This window comes from Oreochromis niloticus, linkage group LG3 (genome assembly GCF_001858045.2).
Source record: "Oreochromis niloticus isolate F11D_XX linkage group LG3, O_niloticus_UMD_NMBU, whole genome shotgun sequence".
Taxonomy (NCBI): domain Eukaryota; kingdom Metazoa; phylum Chordata; class Actinopteri; order Cichliformes; family Cichlidae; genus Oreochromis; species Oreochromis niloticus.
In genome coordinates, this window is record NC_031967.2 from 6,649,732 (window position 1) to 6,671,557 (window position 21,826).

General features: G+C 37.7%; 1 protein-coding gene and 2 long non-coding RNA genes across 3 annotated transcripts; all 3 read right to left on the reverse strand.

The window, feature by feature from the left end:
• Positions 1–6,242: 6,242 nt before the first annotated feature.
• LOC112846519 (uncharacterized) lies at positions 6,243–8,404 on the reverse strand. Its single transcript, XM_025906086.1, has 6 exons — positions 8,246–8,404; positions 7,741–8,088; positions 7,524–7,565; positions 7,319–7,426; positions 7,152–7,186; positions 6,243–7,006 (listed from the first exon to the last, which is right to left on the reverse strand). Exons 1-6 carry the CDS (start codon positions 8,292–8,294, stop codon positions 6,905–6,907), a joined length of 684 nt encoding a protein of 227 aa, XP_025761871.1. The 5' UTR covers positions 8,295–8,404; the 3' UTR covers positions 6,243–6,904.
• A 4,068-nt stretch (positions 8,405–12,472) lies between these two features.
• On the reverse strand, positions 12,473–16,621 carry LOC112846521 (uncharacterized). The gene is made up of 4 exons (XR_003219523.1): positions 16,467–16,621; positions 13,175–13,199; positions 12,980–13,017; positions 12,473–12,879 (listed from the first exon to the last, which is right to left on the reverse strand). It is a non-coding gene; the product is annotated as an uncharacterized LOC112846521 (long non-coding RNA).
• A 3,863-nt stretch (positions 16,622–20,484) lies between these two features.
• LOC112846511 (uncharacterized) lies at positions 20,485–21,454 on the reverse strand. Its single transcript, XR_003219516.1, has 3 exons — positions 21,352–21,454; positions 21,221–21,255; positions 20,485–20,963 (listed from the first exon to the last, which is right to left on the reverse strand). It is a non-coding gene; the product is annotated as an uncharacterized LOC112846511 (long non-coding RNA).
• Positions 21,455–21,826: the final 372 nt, after the last annotated feature.

Consider the following 21,826-nt stretch of genomic DNA (forward strand, 5'->3'; position numbering starts at 1 on the left):
CCCCTGTTTACCCCTCCGTTTGCCTGTAAATAATCACAGTCGGAAGGTAAGAGTTCAGTAAAACAATTAAGCTCACCGGCTCTCAGCCAAGTTTCCGTTAGGAGCATAAGGTCCAAGTCCTGGTTAGTAAAAAAGTCCTTTAAAATAAAGGTTTTGTTAGCTAACGAGCGAATGTTAGCAAGGCTTATCCTTAATGAGGTTGAGGACTTAGCATTGGAAATAGGGACCCGTTGGAGCATCAGCAGGTTCTGAAAGTTTGGCAGTCATAGACATGCAGAGAGTTAGCAAGTTTTAGGACAATTAAAACAAACAGTACTGCTAGTAGGGACAGAGTTAGACAGCTGGCCACGAACACTGGTGCCATCTTTGTGCACATCTGTATAACCAGCTTCTGTCTTCAAGTAACTGGGCCTCGTGCTGCACTGGGACCTGATGTCCTCAGCATATTGGAGACTACCTGAGTAACAGTCTTTGCAGCTGGTGGCAGCTCTCCCGCATATGCTGGCAGAGCTAGCATATGTCTCCATGTGTGCAGAACAGGCTTCTATTAATCATCCGGGGTGCAAGGATGAACAAGGGATATTGGAGGGAGAGGCCTCTATATGCGTACCTCTCTGTATCCCTGGCTTTTGTCCAGCTTCTATCCTGAATGCTATCTGGTTAACCCAGCAGCCATTCCAAAACCAGTTTGGCACCCACTGCCACTGATAGAAGTTCCATTTGAACATATAGTATGGCCATTACTGGGCCAATTTCCCCAAGTGCACTGGAATATTTACTTATTTCGGCTTTAATGTCCACACAATTTCTAGAAACAGTAACTCTTTACAAAATATTTCTCACACAAGTTTCAGTTCCTCTCCTCCTCCTCTCTCCTGAGTTGGAATCCCGACAGAAACTTTGACTGGCCAGGTCATATCTTGTGGATTAAAGAAATGATTCTTTATTCTGATTAGTATTATACAAATTACTGGGCATTAAATCTATTTTGTTGAGCATGCATGCCCCCAGACTACGATTCATAAGTTCATTCATAACACTGAATACAAATCGGATCAATTGCTAGGCACTCTATTGTCTGCAGTGTCGGAAGTACACTTGCAAGTATTTTCTCCCTCTGAGCTGCTGTTTGGCAGAAAACCACGTAGTGTAATGCATCTACTTTAAGACGTACCATAGAACCAAGTCCGCCAGAGCTTATCTTTATATTTTTATAAGCTGTAGTGCCATTTTTGGCACTACAGCTTATATTTTTGGAGTATTTCAAATTGCTATACATCAGTACAACCATTATGTTCCAGATTTTATTAATAATCTATGCATTACGTCCATTGTAACCACATGAATTGCAAAAAAGTTTTTTTTACACGTTTCTAGTTACAGAAATTTAAGAGGTTATTCCTCAAAACTGTAAATGCAAAAAAGTTGCACAAAACAGTTTCCAACCACAGGAAATATATTTTGAATGTCTTCATAGTTTTATTTTTAAGATACACCAACTTTTATATACTGCAGGAAAAACGAAAATAAATAAATATTATCATGCAAATTTGCAAAAAACAGCATGTGCATCAAAATAAACTATTTCCAAAAGTGTAATTTCTTACGTTCTAAGCAACCCAGAAACTATACAGAAAGGCATAAATTCAAACATCAATTTCAAAAACACCAGCATATCTAAATGCCCTATAGGAAAAAAGTACATTTTCCGCAAAAATGACGTCTCTTCCAGTTTCAAGCAGGTAATGGCGGACATCAGATGGATTGTGCTGACGTTTATTTCAACATAGGAAGAATTATGAACAGCTGACTGGATCGCCAAAGTGTGTTATGTGGTTGCAAATCTACCGGGATTTAAAAATAGTTGCGCAAAACGTGCCCGCTCTGAACACCCATAAGCAAAACTGGGAGGAAGTTCCAAAAAAATTATATTCATATATTATATTATTTATTCTGAACATGAGACCAAAAAGTCATTAAACTGACGAGGTTGTTCTGCGCGAATTTGCCCCAGACCCCTAAGCCCACAGCCAACAACCGACACAGATAATTTTGCAGTGGTATCTGAAGTGCTTGTGTAACTCTCTTCCTTCTGTCTCTTCTAGCTTAAAACTGCTTGCCTCTTAGTGAAGACCCTTTATGGTCACATGAGTGAAGGGATGCTGACAATTAAGTTGTGCATTTCAACAGCTCAATTCAATTCAATTTTATTTATATAGCGCCAAATCACAACAAAAGTCGCCTCAAGGCGCTTTATATTGTACAGTAGATAGCACAATAATAAATAGAGAGAAAAACCCAACAATCATATGACCCCCTATGAGCAAGCACTTTGGCGACAGTGGGAAGGAAAAACTCCCTTTTAACAGGAAGAAACCTCTGGCAGAACCAGGCTCAGGGAGGGGCGGGGCCATCTGCTGTGACCGGTTGGGGTGAAAGAAGGAAAACAGGATGAAAGACATGCTGTGGAAGAGAGACAGAGATTAATAACAGATATGATTCGATGCAGAGAGGTCTATTAACACATAGTGAGTGAGAAAGGTGACTGGAAAGGAAAAACTCAATGCATCATGGGAATCCCCGGCAGCCTACGTCTATTGCAGCATAACTAAGGGAGGATTCATTGTCACCTGGTCCAGCCCTAACTATATGCTTTAGCAAAAAGGAAAGTTTTAAGCCTAATCTTGAAAGTAGAGATAGTGTCTGTCTCCTGAATCCAAACTGGAAGCTGGTTCCACAGAAGAGGGGTCTGAAAACTGAAGGCTCTGTCTCCCATTCTACTTGTAAATACTCTAGGAACAACAAGTAGGCCTGCAGAGCGAGAGCGAAGTGCTCTAATAGGGTGATATGGTACTACAAGGTCATTAAGATAAGATGGGGCCTGATTATTTAAGACCTTGTATGTGAGGAGCAGGATTTTGAATTCAATTCTGGACTTAACAGGAAGCAAATGAAGGGAAGCCAAAACAGGAGAAATATGCTCTCTCTTTCTAGTCTCTGTCAGTACCCTTGCTGCAGCATTTTGTATCAGCTGAAGGCTTTTCAGCGAGTTTTTAGGACATCCTGATAATAAAGAATTACAGTAGTCCAGCCTGGAAGTAATAAATGCATGAACTAGTTTTTCAGCATCACTCTGAGACAGGATATTTCTAATTTTAGAGATGTTGCGCAAATGGAAGAAAGCAGTCTTACATATTTGTTTAATATGTGCGTTGAAGGACATGTCCTGGTCAAAAATGACTCCAAGGTTCCTCACAGCATTACTGGAGGCCAAGGTAATGCCATCCAGAGTAAGAATCTGGTTAGATACCATATTTCTAAGATTTTCAGGGCCGAGTACAATAACCTCAGTTTTATCTGAATTAAGAAGCAGAAAGTTAGCGGCCATCCAGGTCTGTCCTGTCAAATATCAGCCCACGATCTTGAATCCACACATCACATCGGGCTATTTGGAGGCCTCTCTGAAAATATCTAATAATTTTATTTATTTTTTTTATTTGAAGGTTGCAACTACGCAGCCTCTCATCTCTGCCCCTGAGTCTGACCCCTCTGTCTCGATCCCTTGCTCTGCTGTTTTTGACCAGTTTGAGCCTGTGACTCTTTCTTCTTTAGAGGATGTGTTTGGCCATCTGAGGTCCTCTGGTTCTCCAAATGACCCTGTCCCGCCATGATTTTTTAAGGAGATTTTGCCTAGCATAGGGCAGGCTGTTCTTACTATTATAAACATCACTTTAATATCTGGCGTAGTCCCTGCTAATGTTAAACATACAGTACTACAACCACTGCTTAAGAAACCTGTCCAGGACCACACTGGCTAACTACAGGCCTGTTTCCAAGCTGCCCTTTCTGTCTAAAATCCTGGAGAAAATATTCCCAATTGACAGATTTTTTTTATTTTTTTATGAGAATGGTACTCCCAGAGGTCTTCCAGTCAGATTTTGAAAACCTCCATAGCACTGTATCAGCACTCTTAAAGATTTTGATATTTTCCTTTCCTGTTTAGGTTTTGTTAGTTTAGTTACTGTATTTTTGAGCTTTTGTTTATGTTTGCTCTGCCTCGATTAAAGGGTGTTTTCAGTTTAAGTGTGTTGTCAGTGTCTGCATTAGGATCCACACTCTCTCTACTCTATGGCAGACGGGACACTGGCAGATTTATCTGCGTCTGAAGCAGAAAGATATTTCTGCTTGTCTATTAAACCACTTCTGGCATGTCTAGACGATATCAAAACTTTAATGGCCCTAAACTTTTTAAAATGTAATTCATTCAAACAGATGTGGTCGTGTTTGGTCCTAGCAGACCTTGTGATTCTTTCTCTATTGATTTGGGACCCCTGGCAGAGTATTTTAAACTTGTTGTTATTAACTTGGATTTTAAGATGGACTGTGATTTTAAATTAGACACTCAAATTAGGGCTACTGTCAAGTCCAGTTTATATCATTCAAGGCGTTTAGCATAGATAAGACCTATTTTATCCAGGCCTCATTTTGAAACAGTATCCATGCTTCTGTTTCATACTGTCAGGAGTTTTCCTGTAATGCAACTCAGATTGGAATAAGTGACACTCAGACAGGTTTTACAAATTAACGTGCACGGGAGAGAACTGGACAGGCGCCGTTCCTTCGCTTGACCTCAGTTGCTCTCGTCCGCTCTCCCGTAACACTGCTCTTTTATTGTGGTTATATGAATATGCATAGTTTCATTAACATATGACGTATACCTTGTGTGTGTGTGTGTGTGTGGAGTGAGATATGATCCCGTGAAGACTCCCCAAAGCTGGTGCCAGGAGTCTAGCGGTCCATCTAAACAAAAGGCTCTTAGACTAAAACAGATACAGAGTAGGTGTCCTCCTATACCATAAATCAGTAAGAGAAGGTACAACCTCTCTCATGCTCCCAGGATGTGTGTGTGAAAGTCAGAGAGCTCTGGAATGCACACAAAGCTTGCACAACGTAACTTCTCTAGTAAAAAGAGCAAACACATCTAGAAAACCTTAAACAAAATGTACTTCTAAACATAAACATAATAAAATCTTTCAACACATACAGAGTAAGTATACCTGTCAGTTTGTTTTTTGGATGTTTTACAATATAAAAAAGACATAACTTCAAATACTGTAAAGATCCAATACCTGATTTAAAAATTATGTATTATCCAATGTCACTAAGGCGTCCTTACCTTTAAACATAACCTCGCTTCTTCCTCTTCTGCCAAGTATCCTTGGCCGAGTTGCTCTGTGTGTGTATATGTATGAATGTATATGAATGTTAGATAGAAAGCACTTACCTGGAGGAAGTTTATAAAAAAGTGCTTTTTTGAATGTGTGAATGAGGCAAGTTGTACAAAACACTTGGAGTTCTCAGAGTAGAAAAGCGTTATATAAGAACCAGGCCATTTACCATCTCTGAGGAAATTATCTCACACTTTTTTCTCTCCCTGGGAAATACAGCAGCTGTACCTTTTGCAAGCAGACACACTGTGACAAACTGCACACAAAGAGTTTGTGTGTTTGTACTGATTTCTTGAGCGCTTCAGTTGACACAGATATACAGTCTGAAACAAGCAGAAGCAACAAACTGTTTACTTTCAACTAACCAAAAGATGCATGAACAATTCCTGAATAGCACTGGAGAACTTCTACATTTGAGAGTAATTAAAGTAATGACAAAAAGTTACTGAAGCTTAAGGAGAGTAAAGTTGTTATAAAGATGAAAGACTGTATAATGAATGATTGTTGGAAAGCAATGACCACTAATGAACACTTCAGAATTGTGCTGTTATTTTGCAGCTTGTTTACAACAGGAATCAATGTTATGTACAAATGAATATAAAAGCAATATGCAACAAAGGTAATATATGAGACCTTATGATGTATTTTAAACGTCTGGTGAAAGAGTTTCAAATGTATTCATATTAACTAGACTATATTTTATTTATATATCTTCTGTTTGTTCAAGACATTTAGCATCACGTTTGTTTGGCGACAAAGATTTTAAATGAGCAAGAAAATATTGAGAATTAATAAAACAGCACATACAAATGTACAATTACAGTAGCATTGTTTCTTCACTGCAGTTAGAATTGCTGCATCATATCATTAATATGATACAGCATCATTTCCAGTTGCATAGTGAGTCCGTCTGGTGGCAGCATAGATCATATCTGTCTCGATCGCTCTTCTTTTTGCTTTGATCGAAATGTCGCTGCAGCATATTTTGGGCCGTCAGAGCCATGAGTCTGATTTGAATATTCATAGCCAATATTCAGTTTTTTATGATTGATAATACAATAAGTAAAATAAGTCAACTGAAACCATCACCAATTTATTGATCTTGAGGCTAATTTTCGGTAAACAAAAATGGAAGCTGCCAGAACTCTTGCTAAGTCACCACCAACAAGGACAAGCTGAGAAAACTCAGCTGATTTTTATCTGCATAGATAGCAAGATTTCAACCAGAGGAAATGTTTCACATGTGTAGTCAGCAGTAATAAAAAACTGAAGGTCTTTTGCAGGAAGAGGAAGTATAATTTTCTGTTGTTTTGTCTTTTGATCAAGACTTATAATAGCATAAGATAATTCATACAGTATCCAGTCACAGTTATATCCATGTCCCACATGAATGTAGTCTTTATTTTTCAAGAACATTTGTAGTCACCAAGTATCGACTGTTTCTGTTCAGGTCGTGTGCAGATTTCCATTTCATTAACAATCATGTCACATGTTTGTTTGGCTAAATAGACTTTGATGGACGAAGTAAGTACTTAGAATTAACAGGAAAACACATACAAAATTCAGTCAGCATTGGTTCGTCACAGCAAAGTTAGTTTAATTTTTTTAACAAGAGTTTTTCATTTCCCCAATAAGTCATGATAACATCATCAGTCAGTTCAAGTCGCCTGCTGATTCTATCTGGTGGAAGCATAGATCACATTCGTCTCGATCTCTCTTCTTTTTGGTTTTGGTCGAACTGTCACTGCAGCATAGTTCACCTCATCAGATCCATGATTCTGTGAAAAGCACATTCAGAGTCAGTGTTCATTTATTAGAATTATAATTAATACGATATGTAATTTGCACTGTAATGCTGTACAGGCAAATTTTGTTTACGCCCTGCCAATCAAAGCATAAGAGTACATTTTTTGATTGACTCACCGTGCTCTGTTCTGGATTCTGTTCTTCTTTATTTGCTGAGCCACGAAAAAACAACATAGTGTTACTCTATTTAATAAAAAATTATATATTTATGAAGATAACGAAAAAGTAAAGATTATAAGAGCGATTTTGTAAAAAGACTTTGTAGACTTTGCTGTAAAAAGTACCTTTTTGAAATTTCATGTTTTGAACAGCCAGACCAGTGATGAGCATTAAGAGGAAAACAGACAGAACACCCAGGGTGACACTCGTCAGCTTTGCTACTTCGTGAGCCTCTAATATAAAAATAAAGGTAAAAAGCGACACGGCTGAAATTTATTTTACATTCATGTGTTTCTAATCATCTGCACAATAAAAGAAATGTTAACTTACGTTTAGAGATGCAGTCCATGTCATCCTGAGGCTCATCAGTGCCTATTCAGAAATAAAGCCTTGATTTTATTAGTCCTCATTTTTATATTTATCTTAATATATAACCACCATAGTCTTTGTATACAGGCTGTTGACAGTAATTACATTGTATGTTTAATATAAACAGAAAGAGAAACAACCGAAGAATGAGGAGGCAAAGACTTTACAATAATCTTACCTCCAACCTTTAATTGCATGACGGTTACATTGAGACGTCCTTCTGAGACAAATCCACAGAAATACAGCCCAGAGTCAGACACATCCACTTGTTTGATTTTGAGAAAGACATCAGAGGTGTTTTGTGTCATTTCAAATTTTCCATTTTTAAATCCATCATTGTAGTTAACATTTGAACTATACGCTTGCATAAAAGCGATAGAGTTGACTGTGGTTCCGTTGACCAGTCTGAACCAGAAAGTCTGAACGTCATATGTGTAAATCTTGTTGCACTGCAGAGTGACATTTTCACCTGCCTGCACCTCTGAGGTCTGAAACTCAGAACCTGAGACAGCAATCCAGCCTGAAACAGTGGAAACAATGAGATGTTTAATTGCTTCAAAGGAACATGATGCTAAACTTGTTAGTGTAAAGTTACTAATAAGCAAATGTGTTTAAATTATTATAGGTTAAAAGTGCAGTAATAGATTAACTAATGATGTCAAAGAGTAATAGAGCAAACTTACAGAAACAAGAAAGAGCTAAAGCTGTTATCACGTTCATCATCCTGCACATGACTGCTGCCCTGCAATGTCCGCAGATGGTGTGTTCACCAGGAAGGGTGCTCTCAGTGTGATAAATGTGATAGAGGTGGGAGTTTTGTGTTGCTTTCAAAGCTAAATGCGTTTAGGTCATAGAGTCATGACACACGTGTTTAGTCTTAAAGTGTTATTTCAAGATTATTTTTTTACTTTATTTTAAAGAAGAAGAAGAAGAAGAGTGATGTTTCATTTTTTCTCAGCTTTAAAAACATGCATTATTAAAAAGCTGGTTGTTGCTAAAATGCTGATAGTGTAAGGCAGTGGTTCTTAACCTTGTTGGAGGTACCGAACCCCACCAGTTTCATATGCGCATTCACTGAAACCCTCTTTAGTGAAAAATAAAATATGATTTCTTTTTCAAATTCAAGACATAGATATGTTTTTTACTGGTGCACAAAATGAGCTGTGCATGCCACGGCGGAGACTCTGCCGAACACCTGAGACCGACTCACCAAACCCCTAGGGTTCAATCGAACGCAGGTTAAGAACCACTGGTGTAAGGGTTGGCTGTTTGGCAGGCAAAGGGTAGACCCAAATGAAGGACTCAGAACATAAAGGGATGAACAAAATGAGGGAGTTTTATTGCTGTAAAGTTATAAACCATAGCTAAACACAAAACTCTAAAACTAGAAACTAAGAACTGGAAACAAAAAGCTAGAAATCACAAGCTAGCAACAAGGAGTAGCGATCAAAACAAGGGGAACAAGGAAACACAGCAACAGGAGTGACACGACCATAAGCAGAGGAAAACAGGGAAGACACTGGAAATAATCAAACTAACAGGATAGTAGGAAGCAAAACTGAACACAGGATGAGAGCCTGTCAAAATAAAACAGGAAACACACGGAGACGTAAACCAAGACACACAGGCTTGACACTTGGGGAAGAAACAGGCATGGGTGATAGACATGATGGGCTTGGGAGAACACAGACACCAAGACAACCAGAGCACAAAAGGGATCAGATTGAATAACCAAGACACTAAAAACTAGAAAAACAAATGATTAACCTCCTAAGACCCGAAGTCTTTCATGGCATGCATTTTTAATTTCTCTTTGCTATTTGGGCTGATTGGGACCTGATAAATGTAAAAACAAAGAATCACCAGATTTTGTTTTTTACCTGATTTTTGTTTCTAAGAAAAATGAGAGCCACATATGAAGACATTCGTTTTGAATTTTAATAAAACAGACGCAGTATAATGTCCTCGTAAGTGGATATCAGGCCCCTGTAGAGCAAAATTTAGTATTTTGGTCTAGACAACCCAAAATGTGATGTCCACATATGTGGATGCCAGGTCCTAGGCGGTTAAACTAGGAAGAACAAGCAAACTAAACAAAATATCAAATGAGAACTAAGTAACATAGAAACACTGACGGGCTGGGGAGAACACAGACGACACCAAAACAACCAGAGCACAAAAGGGAACAGATTAAATGAAGAAGAAACTAAGAACTAGAAAAACAAATGTTTAAACTAGGAAGAACAAGCAAACTAAACAAAATATCAAATGAGACCTAAGAAACATTTACTGTCTGTCACGGGAACCACGACAGATAGTAACAGTCAAAGAGTCCTTGAGTCAACACATTTATGACAACAAAAGACATGCTGTTATATGACAAATTCCATTTGATTTACAATTTCATGGGCCATAGTACTTTTTTTTTTTACGAATACATGATCAAATAATGCCACCTACAAAGAACAGAAGGTCACTGAAAAAACTGTTCTCCATCATGGATCCATCACACCGACTCCCCTGTGATCTGAAACTTACAACCTAGGACAGAAAATCCAGCCTGAAACAGTAGAAACAACAAGATGTTTACTCGTTTCAAATGAATATGATGCAAAATCTGTTAGTTTGTTGTAAAGTGACTTTACTGCCACCACCTCCATGCTTAATAGCTGGTACAAAGTTTGAAAGACTGACCAGTCCTCCAAACATACCTGAGTTTTGGTCCTGTCTGCTTAATAAAACCTTTCTCCAGAAAGCATTTATTCCTTGTTCTTCTGATAAATCATTACCAACAAATATACATATATATATCTAAAAAAAACTTGTGAAAATGAACATGCTTTCCTCTTTAACATCCCATCCCCACAGTGTCACACCACCAGCGGTTGGCACTCCAAGACCGGCTCGAGCACAGCAAGCAGAATAGAATAGAATAGAAATATTCTTTGTTGTCCTCCATTGGACAGCAGCAAAGTGACAGCTCGGTGGATCATGCTGATTTACACAAAAGTAAAGAATATGAAAATAAGAAATAAGAAACTGTACAGTAAGGGCAAGTTTACAGCATAAGGAAAAAAATACTGTACAGTTATTAAAAATGGCTTACTCAGTTTCAAAAAAAAAAAAGTCCAACTGAGTAGGATAATTTTTTTAAATGTGCTAAATGTGATTTGTGTATTTGTGCTTAAAAAATAACAAAAAAATATATATATATAAACTGCAAATGACAGCAGGGATGTAAACATCTTGTTGTGTTTGCTGGGAGCAGTGATAATCATAAAGTCTAAGTCTGTCACTGAAGGAGCTCTCCAGGTCTCCAACAGATTCATGCATGTAGTGCAGACATTGTCCAAAAGTGATGCAATTTTTGCCAGAGTTCTTCTGTCTCCTACCACCAGCACTGAGTCAATGGGCATCCAAGGACAGAGCTGGCCTTCCTGATGAGCTGATCCAACCACTTCCTCTCAGCTGTAGATAAGCTGCTGTTCCAACAGACAACACCATAGAAGATGGCTGATTCCACCACAGAATCAAAAAAGGTCTTCAGGAGCATCCGCTGCACTCCAAAAGAGCTTAGTTTCCTCAGCAGGTAGAGTCTGCTCTGACCCTTCCCATAAAGAGCTGCGTTGCGACTCTAGTCCAGTTTATTATTCAGGTGAACACCCAGGTACCTATAAGAGTCCACTATTCCACTGTCAGTTCCCTGGATGTTCACTGGTGTCGGTGTGGTGGGTGTGCACCTGTGGAAATCCACCACCAGCATCAACATGATGGTGAGAATTCCCAACCATGGAAAAGAAAGCTCCTTTATGCCCTCTGTATTCACACAATGAGTATAAAGGAGCTGTTATAATTTTGTTTCTTGGCCAATCCTTGTGATAAGACTGTTCATGCAGTATTGATGTCTTTGCAAAGGCTTCAACAATCTTTCAATAAATATCTGAAAACCAGTTTTGGTTTTGGTTCTAGGTTTGTTTTTTTCACATCACATGACTTGCCCAGTCTGACACGTACTTGCAGTAATCCTCTCTAAATATGATGATTAACCTTTACAAGCTCATTGAGTATGAGGAACAATTTAAAACACTCAGAGAGGTACAACTTAGTTTTTGCTGCTTTGTGTCAAATGAAACCAGCCTTGCCTTTCTTCTCTAAACTGTGTTGCTAACAAGGCACTTTGATTCATAGTAGAGCCTCTTACTGGATCAGTTTTTTTTCTCCAAAAGCATGTCACCCATTTCTAACCAATTTTGATGTTTTGTTTAAACTCGATTGACACTCTTGATTTTAGGCAATTGCATTAAAGCAGTTGACCTAAACAGCTGAAAGAGAGATGTGAAACTTTCGTGTTAAAGCAGTTCAGCTATTTTTGTGTGTGGTTTTATTGCAACGCTAAAGGCCTTTGATAAACAGTTTTGCTACAAACGTTCTGTTTGTTCAAATGTCAGGAAAGAAAACTTCCCCTTTTCTCATACAAGATACTAGAAACAGTGAAACAATTACTGTGTATTCAAACTAAAATCACTTTTGTGTTTTATATAAAACTTGCTGGAATTAATTTCAGAGAAACATACCTTATTCCATAGCTCCAATGATTTAATTATTTTTGTTTTTGCATTACTCATATAAGATTAGCAAGAACAGAGTTTTGTAAATAACGTCTCTTAGTCTTTGAATTAATAAAGTCATTTCATATTTGTTGTTAGTGCTGAAATCTTCCTTTGGTGCAGACTTTGTCCGTTACCTGCAACATTTGTCTTCAAGGGGTGCATGGCTGCAGTTTTAATCACTTTAATTAAATAATTGTAATTATTCTTCTAAAAGTCTGCAAAGTCTGATATTATGCAATCAAAACAAGTAGATCAGGTTTCACAGCTTATTTTTAAACTTTACATTACTATCTGCTGGCAGCTTAAACAACATGAATTTTACTTCTCTCTCAACTGCAGGCTCTCTGTCTCCTGCTGGTTTGAGGTTGAGGTAAACACAACAAAAAATCTAGAATCACATACTGAAAAAAAGTGTCTGATCATATCTGTTAAAGGACAGTGCACAGCAGCTTCCTGCATACGGTGGCAGGCAGTCTATGTAGCAAAGAAAACAAATAGGGGCTGATGGGATGCAGATGCAGCAGAAAGTAGACAGGAAATAGAAATAAAACAGGAAGCAGCACTAGCACCAGTCAAACAGGGAAATGAGTCTATCTGTTGGTAGTATAAATAACATGAGTTTCTGGTTGCTTTTGTGCTGCAGGCCTCCCGCGTCTTTTTACTGCTGATTGCAGTGCTGGATCCTTCAAGGTGCCAAGGTCCAGATTCTGTAATTAAAAGTACAGATATAAAATAACTGAACTGGCTTAAAGGTGCAAGCATCAGAATATTTAAACATTACAACATACTGTATAAAAAAGCTCCCACCTCAAATTGTTCTGGATTCTTATTTTCATGTTCTTTAGCTGATAAGTCAAAGACATGATCATCAGTTAAGTGAACAATACAGTGACATTAAAAGCTAAGACTTTGCTCTTATTTTTTTTGTGTCAACATTTGTATTTTTTCATATGATTGATGTTTCGCCAAATATAAGAAAGACAGAGTTGAAGTAAAACGTACCTGTTTTCCTGTGTTGAACAACCAGCTGAACAAGCAGAAATTACTATTAGCTACAACAAAACATGGCAATGAATTTTAAAATAAAAAAGGGAATGATGAAACACGGATATTATGCACAGTCATAAAAGGACTATACTGGCAGATGTAGATATCCATCCTCCTCTCATCCTGAAAAAAAAGAAGACCATTCTTTCTTCACGGAGCCAGAGTCTAAATTCTATAAAATAATGTACACATCAAACTGGACTAATGGTACAAGCATCAAAATATTTAAACATTAAAACCAGTATAAAATGGACCCCAACTGTTGTTTCAGATACTTGTCTTCTTCTTCTTTAGTTGCTAATCTAAAGAGACAGTATAACTGATCAGTTAACAAAGTCATGTGGTGACATTAAAAGCTAAAACTTTGGTCTGTTTTTGCAGCAACATTCATATTTTTTTCCATTTGTAGGTTGTAGATCTAAAAAGTGTCTGTCTGAATGTTCTTTGTTTAATCAACCAAACCAGCGCAGATCGTTAAGAGGAAAATAGTCAGACCACTCAGCTTAACACTCATCAGCTTTGAGTGAGTAAATAAAAATTGTGAGATCCCTTAAACTTCTGGGCAAGAAGGAATTTCCAGATACCTAACCTGAAAGTTTAAGATATCCATCCATCCATTCTATTCCGTTTCGCAAGTGGGCTGGAGCCTATCCCAGCTAACATAGGGCGAGAGGCAATGTACACTCTGAACAGGTTGCCAGTCTGTCACAGGACTAACACATACAGACACCAATTAACCTACCCCCACCAACTCTCTTTGAATTGTAAGAGGAAGCCTGAGGACCTGGAGAGAACCCATGCAAAAACAGGGAGAACATGCCATCCGCCAGGTGGTGGCATAAAACTCAGGACTTTTTTGCTGTGAGGCAATCACTAAACAACCGTGCTGCCAAGTTTGAGATAGTGATCAAAATTTATGCCTGAAATTTAACCTATGGATGGAAAAAATACTGTTCAAAGTGCTAATATTGGAAAAAATAAATACATAAGTTATCATTGAATTAATTTAGTTCAGTTCAGTTAAATTTAATTACATTTTTTTTCATTATTTGTTTATATGACTAGGTACATTATTTATATAATTAAATTGTATACATGAAACCTGCAAGTTAGACTCTATGGAGCTGTCAAATGAGTGGTGGAGTCTTTTTCCATTATCAAGTGGGCGCCCTCCTTCCTTGTTGTTTTGCTGATAAGCCCACCACATCACCGGAAGGTTTAGTGGTCAATCCCAGTGTCCCAGGCTCACCCCCAAAACACCATCTACCCAGTTGAAGCCTGGCTGAAGCCCAGCAAGTGTTTATGTTCCTTACACAATGGAGACCAAACTAGAGTTCTGTCTTTTGAGTCAGAACCAGTGACTGCCTTTTCAGCACTTCTGGAGAGATTCTTCATCACTTGCTGACGGGTCTGTCCCAGGGCTCCCAACTCCCAGAAAAGCCTTGTAACCTGCTGAAATGACTGCAAATCCTCTGGAGCCAATTTCAACTGGTTGGACCTTTGCTTTCCAGCTGTGTTGCTTTCAGTTCCATGCACTTTAGCTTCTTGCGCTCATCGGATTCCTCCAGTGCATCATCTCATGGTACAGTAAGCTCGATGATGAAAACAAACTGCAGTAATGCCCACTGTCAGTGTTGGGAAGGTTACTTTTAAAACGTATTCCACTACAGATTACAGATTACATGCCCCCAAATATATTTTGTAACATATTCCTTTTGTTACTCAATGAGAGTAACATATTCTGAATACTTTGGATTACTTATATATATATATAAAACCGGTCCGCAGCTCTGAACCCTAGTAAAGGGACCTCTGGCTAATATGTCGGGTTCCGTGTTTTGCTCGTAGCCGAAAACTAGCTTTACTTTGTTGTCTGGGTCAACTTTGCTAGCGAGAGACAGAGAGAGGCATTGAAAGGCTGCTCCAACGGAACTTATTGTTTTGGAGGAAAACACAAACACAGTGTACAGTCGAGTCTTAACAGCTTACTTACAACTGGGCTACACTGCCCATGAGGCTTCATTCCTTAGGGCTATGCCTGTAACACTCTGCCTATTGCCTTCATATTAAATCATTTTTTGAACAATAATTTTAAAAAATATTTCTTCACATCATTACGCAGGCTGCAAGTAAAAGTGACATGGGCTGCGAGATTGACACTCAGGCATTTGAGCCTCTTAATGCGTGTTTTGTTTGGGTTTCCACCGGTATGGAATTACCAAAAATAGAGAGGGCATAGCCTAACATATGAAACAGGAGAAGACCGCCGTGTAATCCCTTCATTTCAACAAAGTAACTGTATTCTGAATACCACCTTTTTAAACTGTAACTATAACGGTATACAGTTACTCATATTTTTTATTTTAAATACGTAACACCGGTACATGTATTCCATTACTCCCCAACACTGCCCACCATAGCATAATGTCAGGTCTCAGGTTAGTGTAGACAATCTCAGGGGGCAAGTAGAGTTTTTGGTCTAGCTCCACCAGCAGCTTCCAGTCCTGTGTACCATATAGCTGACCAATGTCTGCTTCAGTGTTGATGGTGATGAGTAAAGCAAGCATGTGGATCTCCTCCATACCACTGCCTAAGATTTTTGGAGATGGAAATATATCATAGCCAAGCAGCTTCTCCAGCTTCTCCAACTTGATGACCAGAACCTCATATGAGGTTAGTGGCCACACGAGACATGGAAAGAGGCAAAAGTCCTAAGCACCACAGCTTCAGTTTGCCAGGGAGACTAATTTTGTCAGTGGATTCCAGATCATCGATGGCACCCTTCCTACCCCGTTCTACCTGGTCAGTGTGCTTGAGAGGTGCACCATACTAAAACCCTAAGCTCTTCACAAGCTTATCACAGTAGGAATCAAATCTTCACCAATATAAAAGTATTTTTCAGTCAACTTTTCCTGGATGATGGAAATGCTTCTGCATTGCTTGACTTGATCTTCATTTGAGCCATGTTGATGTTACCTTGGAGCTATCCGAGAAGTCTCTGAATACACATCTTGGTTGTGGTAAGAGTTGTGAGGTCTTGGTGAGATCCAGACACACCACATGCAAATTTCTTCCCTCTTTCTCTGCAACCTCTGCAGATGAAGACAGATCTGAGGAAGGTCAAGGCGGTGCCGGAGTGGCCTGCACCTCCTGCACAGGCTCAGAAACAACTCCAGTGTTTCCTAGGGTTTGCAAACTTCTATAGGCAGTTCATCAAGAACTACAGTCAAGTAGCCCCTCCACTCACCTGTCTCACCTTCACTAAGGTGCCGTTCACTTGGTCCTCTGAGGCCTACACAGCCTTCAAAGACATTTTTACCACCGCTCCAACTGTTGTTATGAATTGTGCAACAATTGGTATCACGTGAATAAAACTATACTGCAACTGCCAAACCCACCTGAAAAGACATGAAAGACAGAAGACATATCAGGTCACTGTATTATTTGTTTTTAATACTGACTCAACAAAGTTTAGCTGTGGGTGTTCCACTGTAAGATAATTAAAATTAAAGTTTTAAAATAGCACTCTCTCATTTGTGAATAAAATGAATAAATGTACACAGATGTATAGTTGTACAAGGATTACACACAAGTCTTTATAAAACTCTTACCCTGAACCTTTAGCTAGATTCTCCTGACAATTACTCCCATTATTGAACTCTACACAGAAATACAGACCTGATTAAGAATCAACTTATTTAACTTTAAGATACACAATACAGTGTTTGATGTTAAACTTGGCATTTTTTAAAAATCCATCACAGAAAGAAACACTCTTGTCAGGTGAACTAACGTTAGTGCATTGCTGTATGACTCACCATGAAACTATGAGACTGAGACCTGACAATTCTACAGGTATCAAACGCTGAATCTAAAAGAAATTCCAAGTATTCACTGGTCTTAGCTGTCTTAAAGAGATCTTAACAGTTGTATCAAAGAAAACAGCTGGACTTACCTACAGAGAAATGCAGTTATCAGGCACGCAGTAGGACTGCAGCTCTGAACTGTGCTCCAGTAACAGTGGTATCTAAGTAAAGGGGCAGCCTGCTTCTGATTGGTCAAACAAAAAGTATAAATACTACCAGGAAAATAAGCACCACAACCACAAGGAGAATGAAATGTATGTATATATGCAACATATATGTGAGAATGTAATGGTTGACTGTGATATGGACACTTAGACAACCAAAGAAAGTGTTGAAAGCACTGTATGTGTCAATAGTTCATGTTTTCATTTAAGTTAATTTCAGGCAAAACACCTGTTAACATGTAATATGTACCTCACTCAGTGTTGATAACTTCATTATAACTTTGAAAATAACTAAATAACAAAACTTGTCAATGTGCTGTCTGGTCTCACATTAACTGCATTTCTCAAATCTCAAACTGTTGAGTTGAACCTCTTAGCCGTTACTCACTCTAGCCTTAAATTTCTAATTTGTAAGCTGACAGCAGAGGGACTGGATATGATCCTGAGCAACAGTCACAGCCATAGTGGTTTTTATTTCAGAGGCAGAGTAAATCATTTACTATTCAGAAGGTTGGTGACTCCTCCAGTCTTCATGCTGTCGGGTGCAAATGTTTGTTCTTAGATGCAAAAATTAAAATATTGAATGAATGTGTGAGTGTGGCTTGTTGTAAAATGTGTTTAGAGTAGAAAACTGCTTTAATGTTTCAGTTATTTTGAGGCTGAATCAGTTTCCCTTTTTGTAAGCTCGCAATAAATAAAAGAAAACTCTCAGAGTTAGTCATTTCAAAAGTTTAAACGTCTTTTTCTTGAAAAAGCTAAAGGGAACATTTATGAAATTATCAGAGTAATTCTCACATCAACCAATACCTTTCAAATCTGAGCAAAACATTCTTAAGTTTATTTGCAACATATCCTGCTGTGAATTCTTTATCATGTGACATCTGCATGATGCATTCAGTCTGTCTGAGGTTTTAACTGCTGAACCTGCAGCATTTCTCCTGTTGTTTAGAGATATTTACACCAGAAGTGTCAATGGGAATAAAAAGAAACCAAACCCGCATTTATTATGAGAATTATCTAATTATTAGATATTGCTTTCTTGAATGTTTATTTAGGCTTTCACAGTATTTTCCCCCACACAGAATATGGATAACGAACTAAAGTGAGGATTCAGTTACTTGATGCAGCAAATAAGATTAATTGTTTGAAAGTATAAAAAAATAGAATAGATTGGATTTAGAACTGGAAATTTCTGTTTTATTGCCTCCTCAGAACCGTAGGCTGTTTCTACTGTGATAAATTTATGAATTCATACTGCAGCGTGCTTGTCTCTGCTGATAAAAACTCACCCAGATGTCTCTCTCTTTCTCTAAATGACATCAATCATGACAATATCGATTTAATTATCTTTTGAATCTCAAGGTTTAAGTTAATTGATCTTCTATATTGTTTTCAGAGTCCACAGCAGAAATAGTGAGAGATTGGGTAGTTTCTTTATATACATGTGCATGTGTATATAAAAAAACTTGTGTGCACAAAATCGAATCCTTGCTTCTCACCAGCTGTTGAAACCGGTACCAAAACCTCAGTTTGCCATGGTCACATTACATGATTTGTTTAGGACCACACTTCAATTCACTTTAGTTTTATTTATAGAGCCCAAAATCACAACAACAGTCACCTCTACAGTCACCTTTATAGACAGAAATCTAGTGCAGAAGTTCTGAAACATAAGTTTGACAAAGTGTTGAAATATCAGCATCAAGCATCCTGTTCCTCTGTGACAGTTTATCTACTTGGTGCTTGGTGTCTGATAACGTTGGATCCACTTCAAAGAAAGTTTCACTAAAGTTCAGTGTCACTGATATCAGACAGAAGAGAGCTTCACTGATTCATCGGCCTGTATCACAAAGTTTTGCAAATAAATAGACGTGAACCCCCGTCATATAGACCGCTGAGATGAACAGTGGACTGACAGGCTGCGTTCACTGCTAATGAAAACTGGCCAGAGTGTTTGAGGTGACTCTGGGGTAAAAACGCAAAATATTACATTGACACAGAACTGTTTTTTATTCCTGATTTATTATTATTATTATAAGTGTAGATATTATTCAAGTTAAAATATAGTGTGGGCAAGAATATTTTTTCTTGCACTTTCACGGTGCACAAAGAGAAATTTAGGATCTCCAGTGCATTATGAAAAGCAAAAGTAACAACTCCACCCACAGGGGTCTCACAAACAGCAGAGGAAAAAAGGCATTTGTTTCACTCTGAGCAGCAATTCACTTCCCTCCTGAACCTATGTGGTGGCAGCATACACAACAGTTATGGTCCTCTTTGTGGTTTTTGAGAAAAGGTCACTTTATAGTTTATTTTTAAAAAAAAAGTAAAAAAAAAAAAAAGTAAAGTAAAAGTTAAAAAAAAGTAATTAATCGCACAATTTCTGTAATTAATCTCGATTGATCGCAATTACTTGATCAATATTCTGGTTGTAATTATATTTATTCAACTTTATATTTAAGCTTGTAACTGACATTTATGCAACATGATGAAGTTAATTCAGAATAAACACAAAGAATGTATGCTTAAATTCAAACAGAATTTGAATAACAAACAGAATTTGCATGAGCAAACAGACTCGAGAAAAAAGGGAAAACATGCACTTAACATGTTTATGGAACTTCTTGAACATTCATGTTAACAAAATAATCTTTCATTTATCCACTTTTTCTCCTTCAGTCTTGGGGAGGCACTTCAAGTCCTTGAAACGAGGAATCAAAGCTATGTAAAGCGCGTGTTGTCAACGATATTAATAGGTCTGTAGTTTGTTGCAATGCACTTGGCATTGTGTCAGTCAATGTGACCGTGGTAGACTTACTGAGTCCCCGATGCTCCGTGAGTGGTTTGTCGCAAGCTGGGTGAGGCGTTACTCAAAGTCCTAGCGGCATCTCCGACTAACGTATGCTTCGCGTCAATGTGATATTTCAAGCTGGAAGTCCTTTGGTGAAAAGAAAATTCCTTCTTGCACAATGTGCATAATATTTTATGCCGGTCGACTGTTCAGTCTTGTTATTTTTTTAATACTCAAATTTCCCATCGAGAGGGCCAATGTGCCTTTATCATCTTCCATACTGAGGTGATTGGTTCAGCTGCCCGTCACTACCAGATCAACTGCCCATTTGCGAATGTGCACTAGTATGTTTCAGTTATGTTAGTTATGTTAAACCAAGTTATATGTTTCAAATATAAATAAAAAAGGTGTACAATAACTTGCAAACCTCATAAAACCGCATTTTATTTGCAACAGAACACAGAAACATAGCATGTTTAAACTTTTTAAGCAAAAATAGAAAGATAATTTTTTTAACAAGCTAGGTATAAACAAACTAAGTGTATGAGTCAAACTATATAAGACAGCATTAAATCTTTCCAGTCATGAACACAGATATATATCTAACTCAAACACAGTGCTGTGTGTTACCTCATCGGTTCACATGTGTTTGTATTAATTGGTACCATATTTACTTTTACCATATGGTACCAATTAATACTGTTTCATTAGAGATTCTGTAACAAGAAAGATGCAACTTAACAGGTGTCAGGATTTTCATCTCAGTTGTGTTTAAACCTTGCACCAAAAAAGTGCCACTATAAAAGCAGAAAAACTAGAGACTATCTCGTAGCAGCATAGATCACATTTGACTCCATTTGGTTTCTTTTTGCTTTCGGCTGAAACGTTACTGTAGCATAGTTCAAGTCATCATTGTCTCGACTCTGTGAAAAGAACATTCATAATGAATATTAATTCCTTATAAAGTAATTGTTACTTATGATTAATTATTTTAATTATATGATGGATAAACATCCATTACTTTTTGCTTAGTAAAGCATATGTGCAATACAACATACAGACAGTACAAATATATTTACCATAATACATAAAGCAACATATCAAATGTTAGTTTGTGGTATATGAGGTAGTTTTGTTTCGGCCTTGTCAAAGTACAAAAGTACATTTTAAATTTAGTCACCTCACTTTGGTCCAGATTTTGTTGTTCTTTAAAAGCTAGGAGGCAAAAACAACACAGTTACTCTGTCTGTTCAGTAGTGCACAAGATGAAGATTTAATACAAGAAAAGCTGCTGTAGGTTTTAAAAAGTACCTTGCTTAAGTTTCCTGTTTTGAACAACCAAACCAATGATGAGAATTAGGAGAAAAACAGACAGAACACCCAAGGTGACGCTCGTCAGCTTAGCTACAACGTCAGACTCTTCTACGAGAAAAATGCAGAAAAAAAAAAACAACTTTTTTTGGCTTTCAAATCATGTGCACGTGCACAATAGAATACATTTTTACTTTTATCTTACGTTTAAATTTGCTGTCCATGTCATCTGCAGGCTCATTGGTATCTTTTGAAAACAAGACACTGAATTTGTTTTTTTATTGATTTAATAATAATCAAAATATAGAAAATCCACATTGTTGTATATGCAATGCAGAAAGTGTAGCATAACTGAAAAAGAAATATTCAAACAATGGGAACCAAAATGAACCAAAGACTAGAATGATAGACTACAAAACAATAATACAATAATCTTACCACCAACGTTTAAACGTGTCACACTGAAAAGCAGACG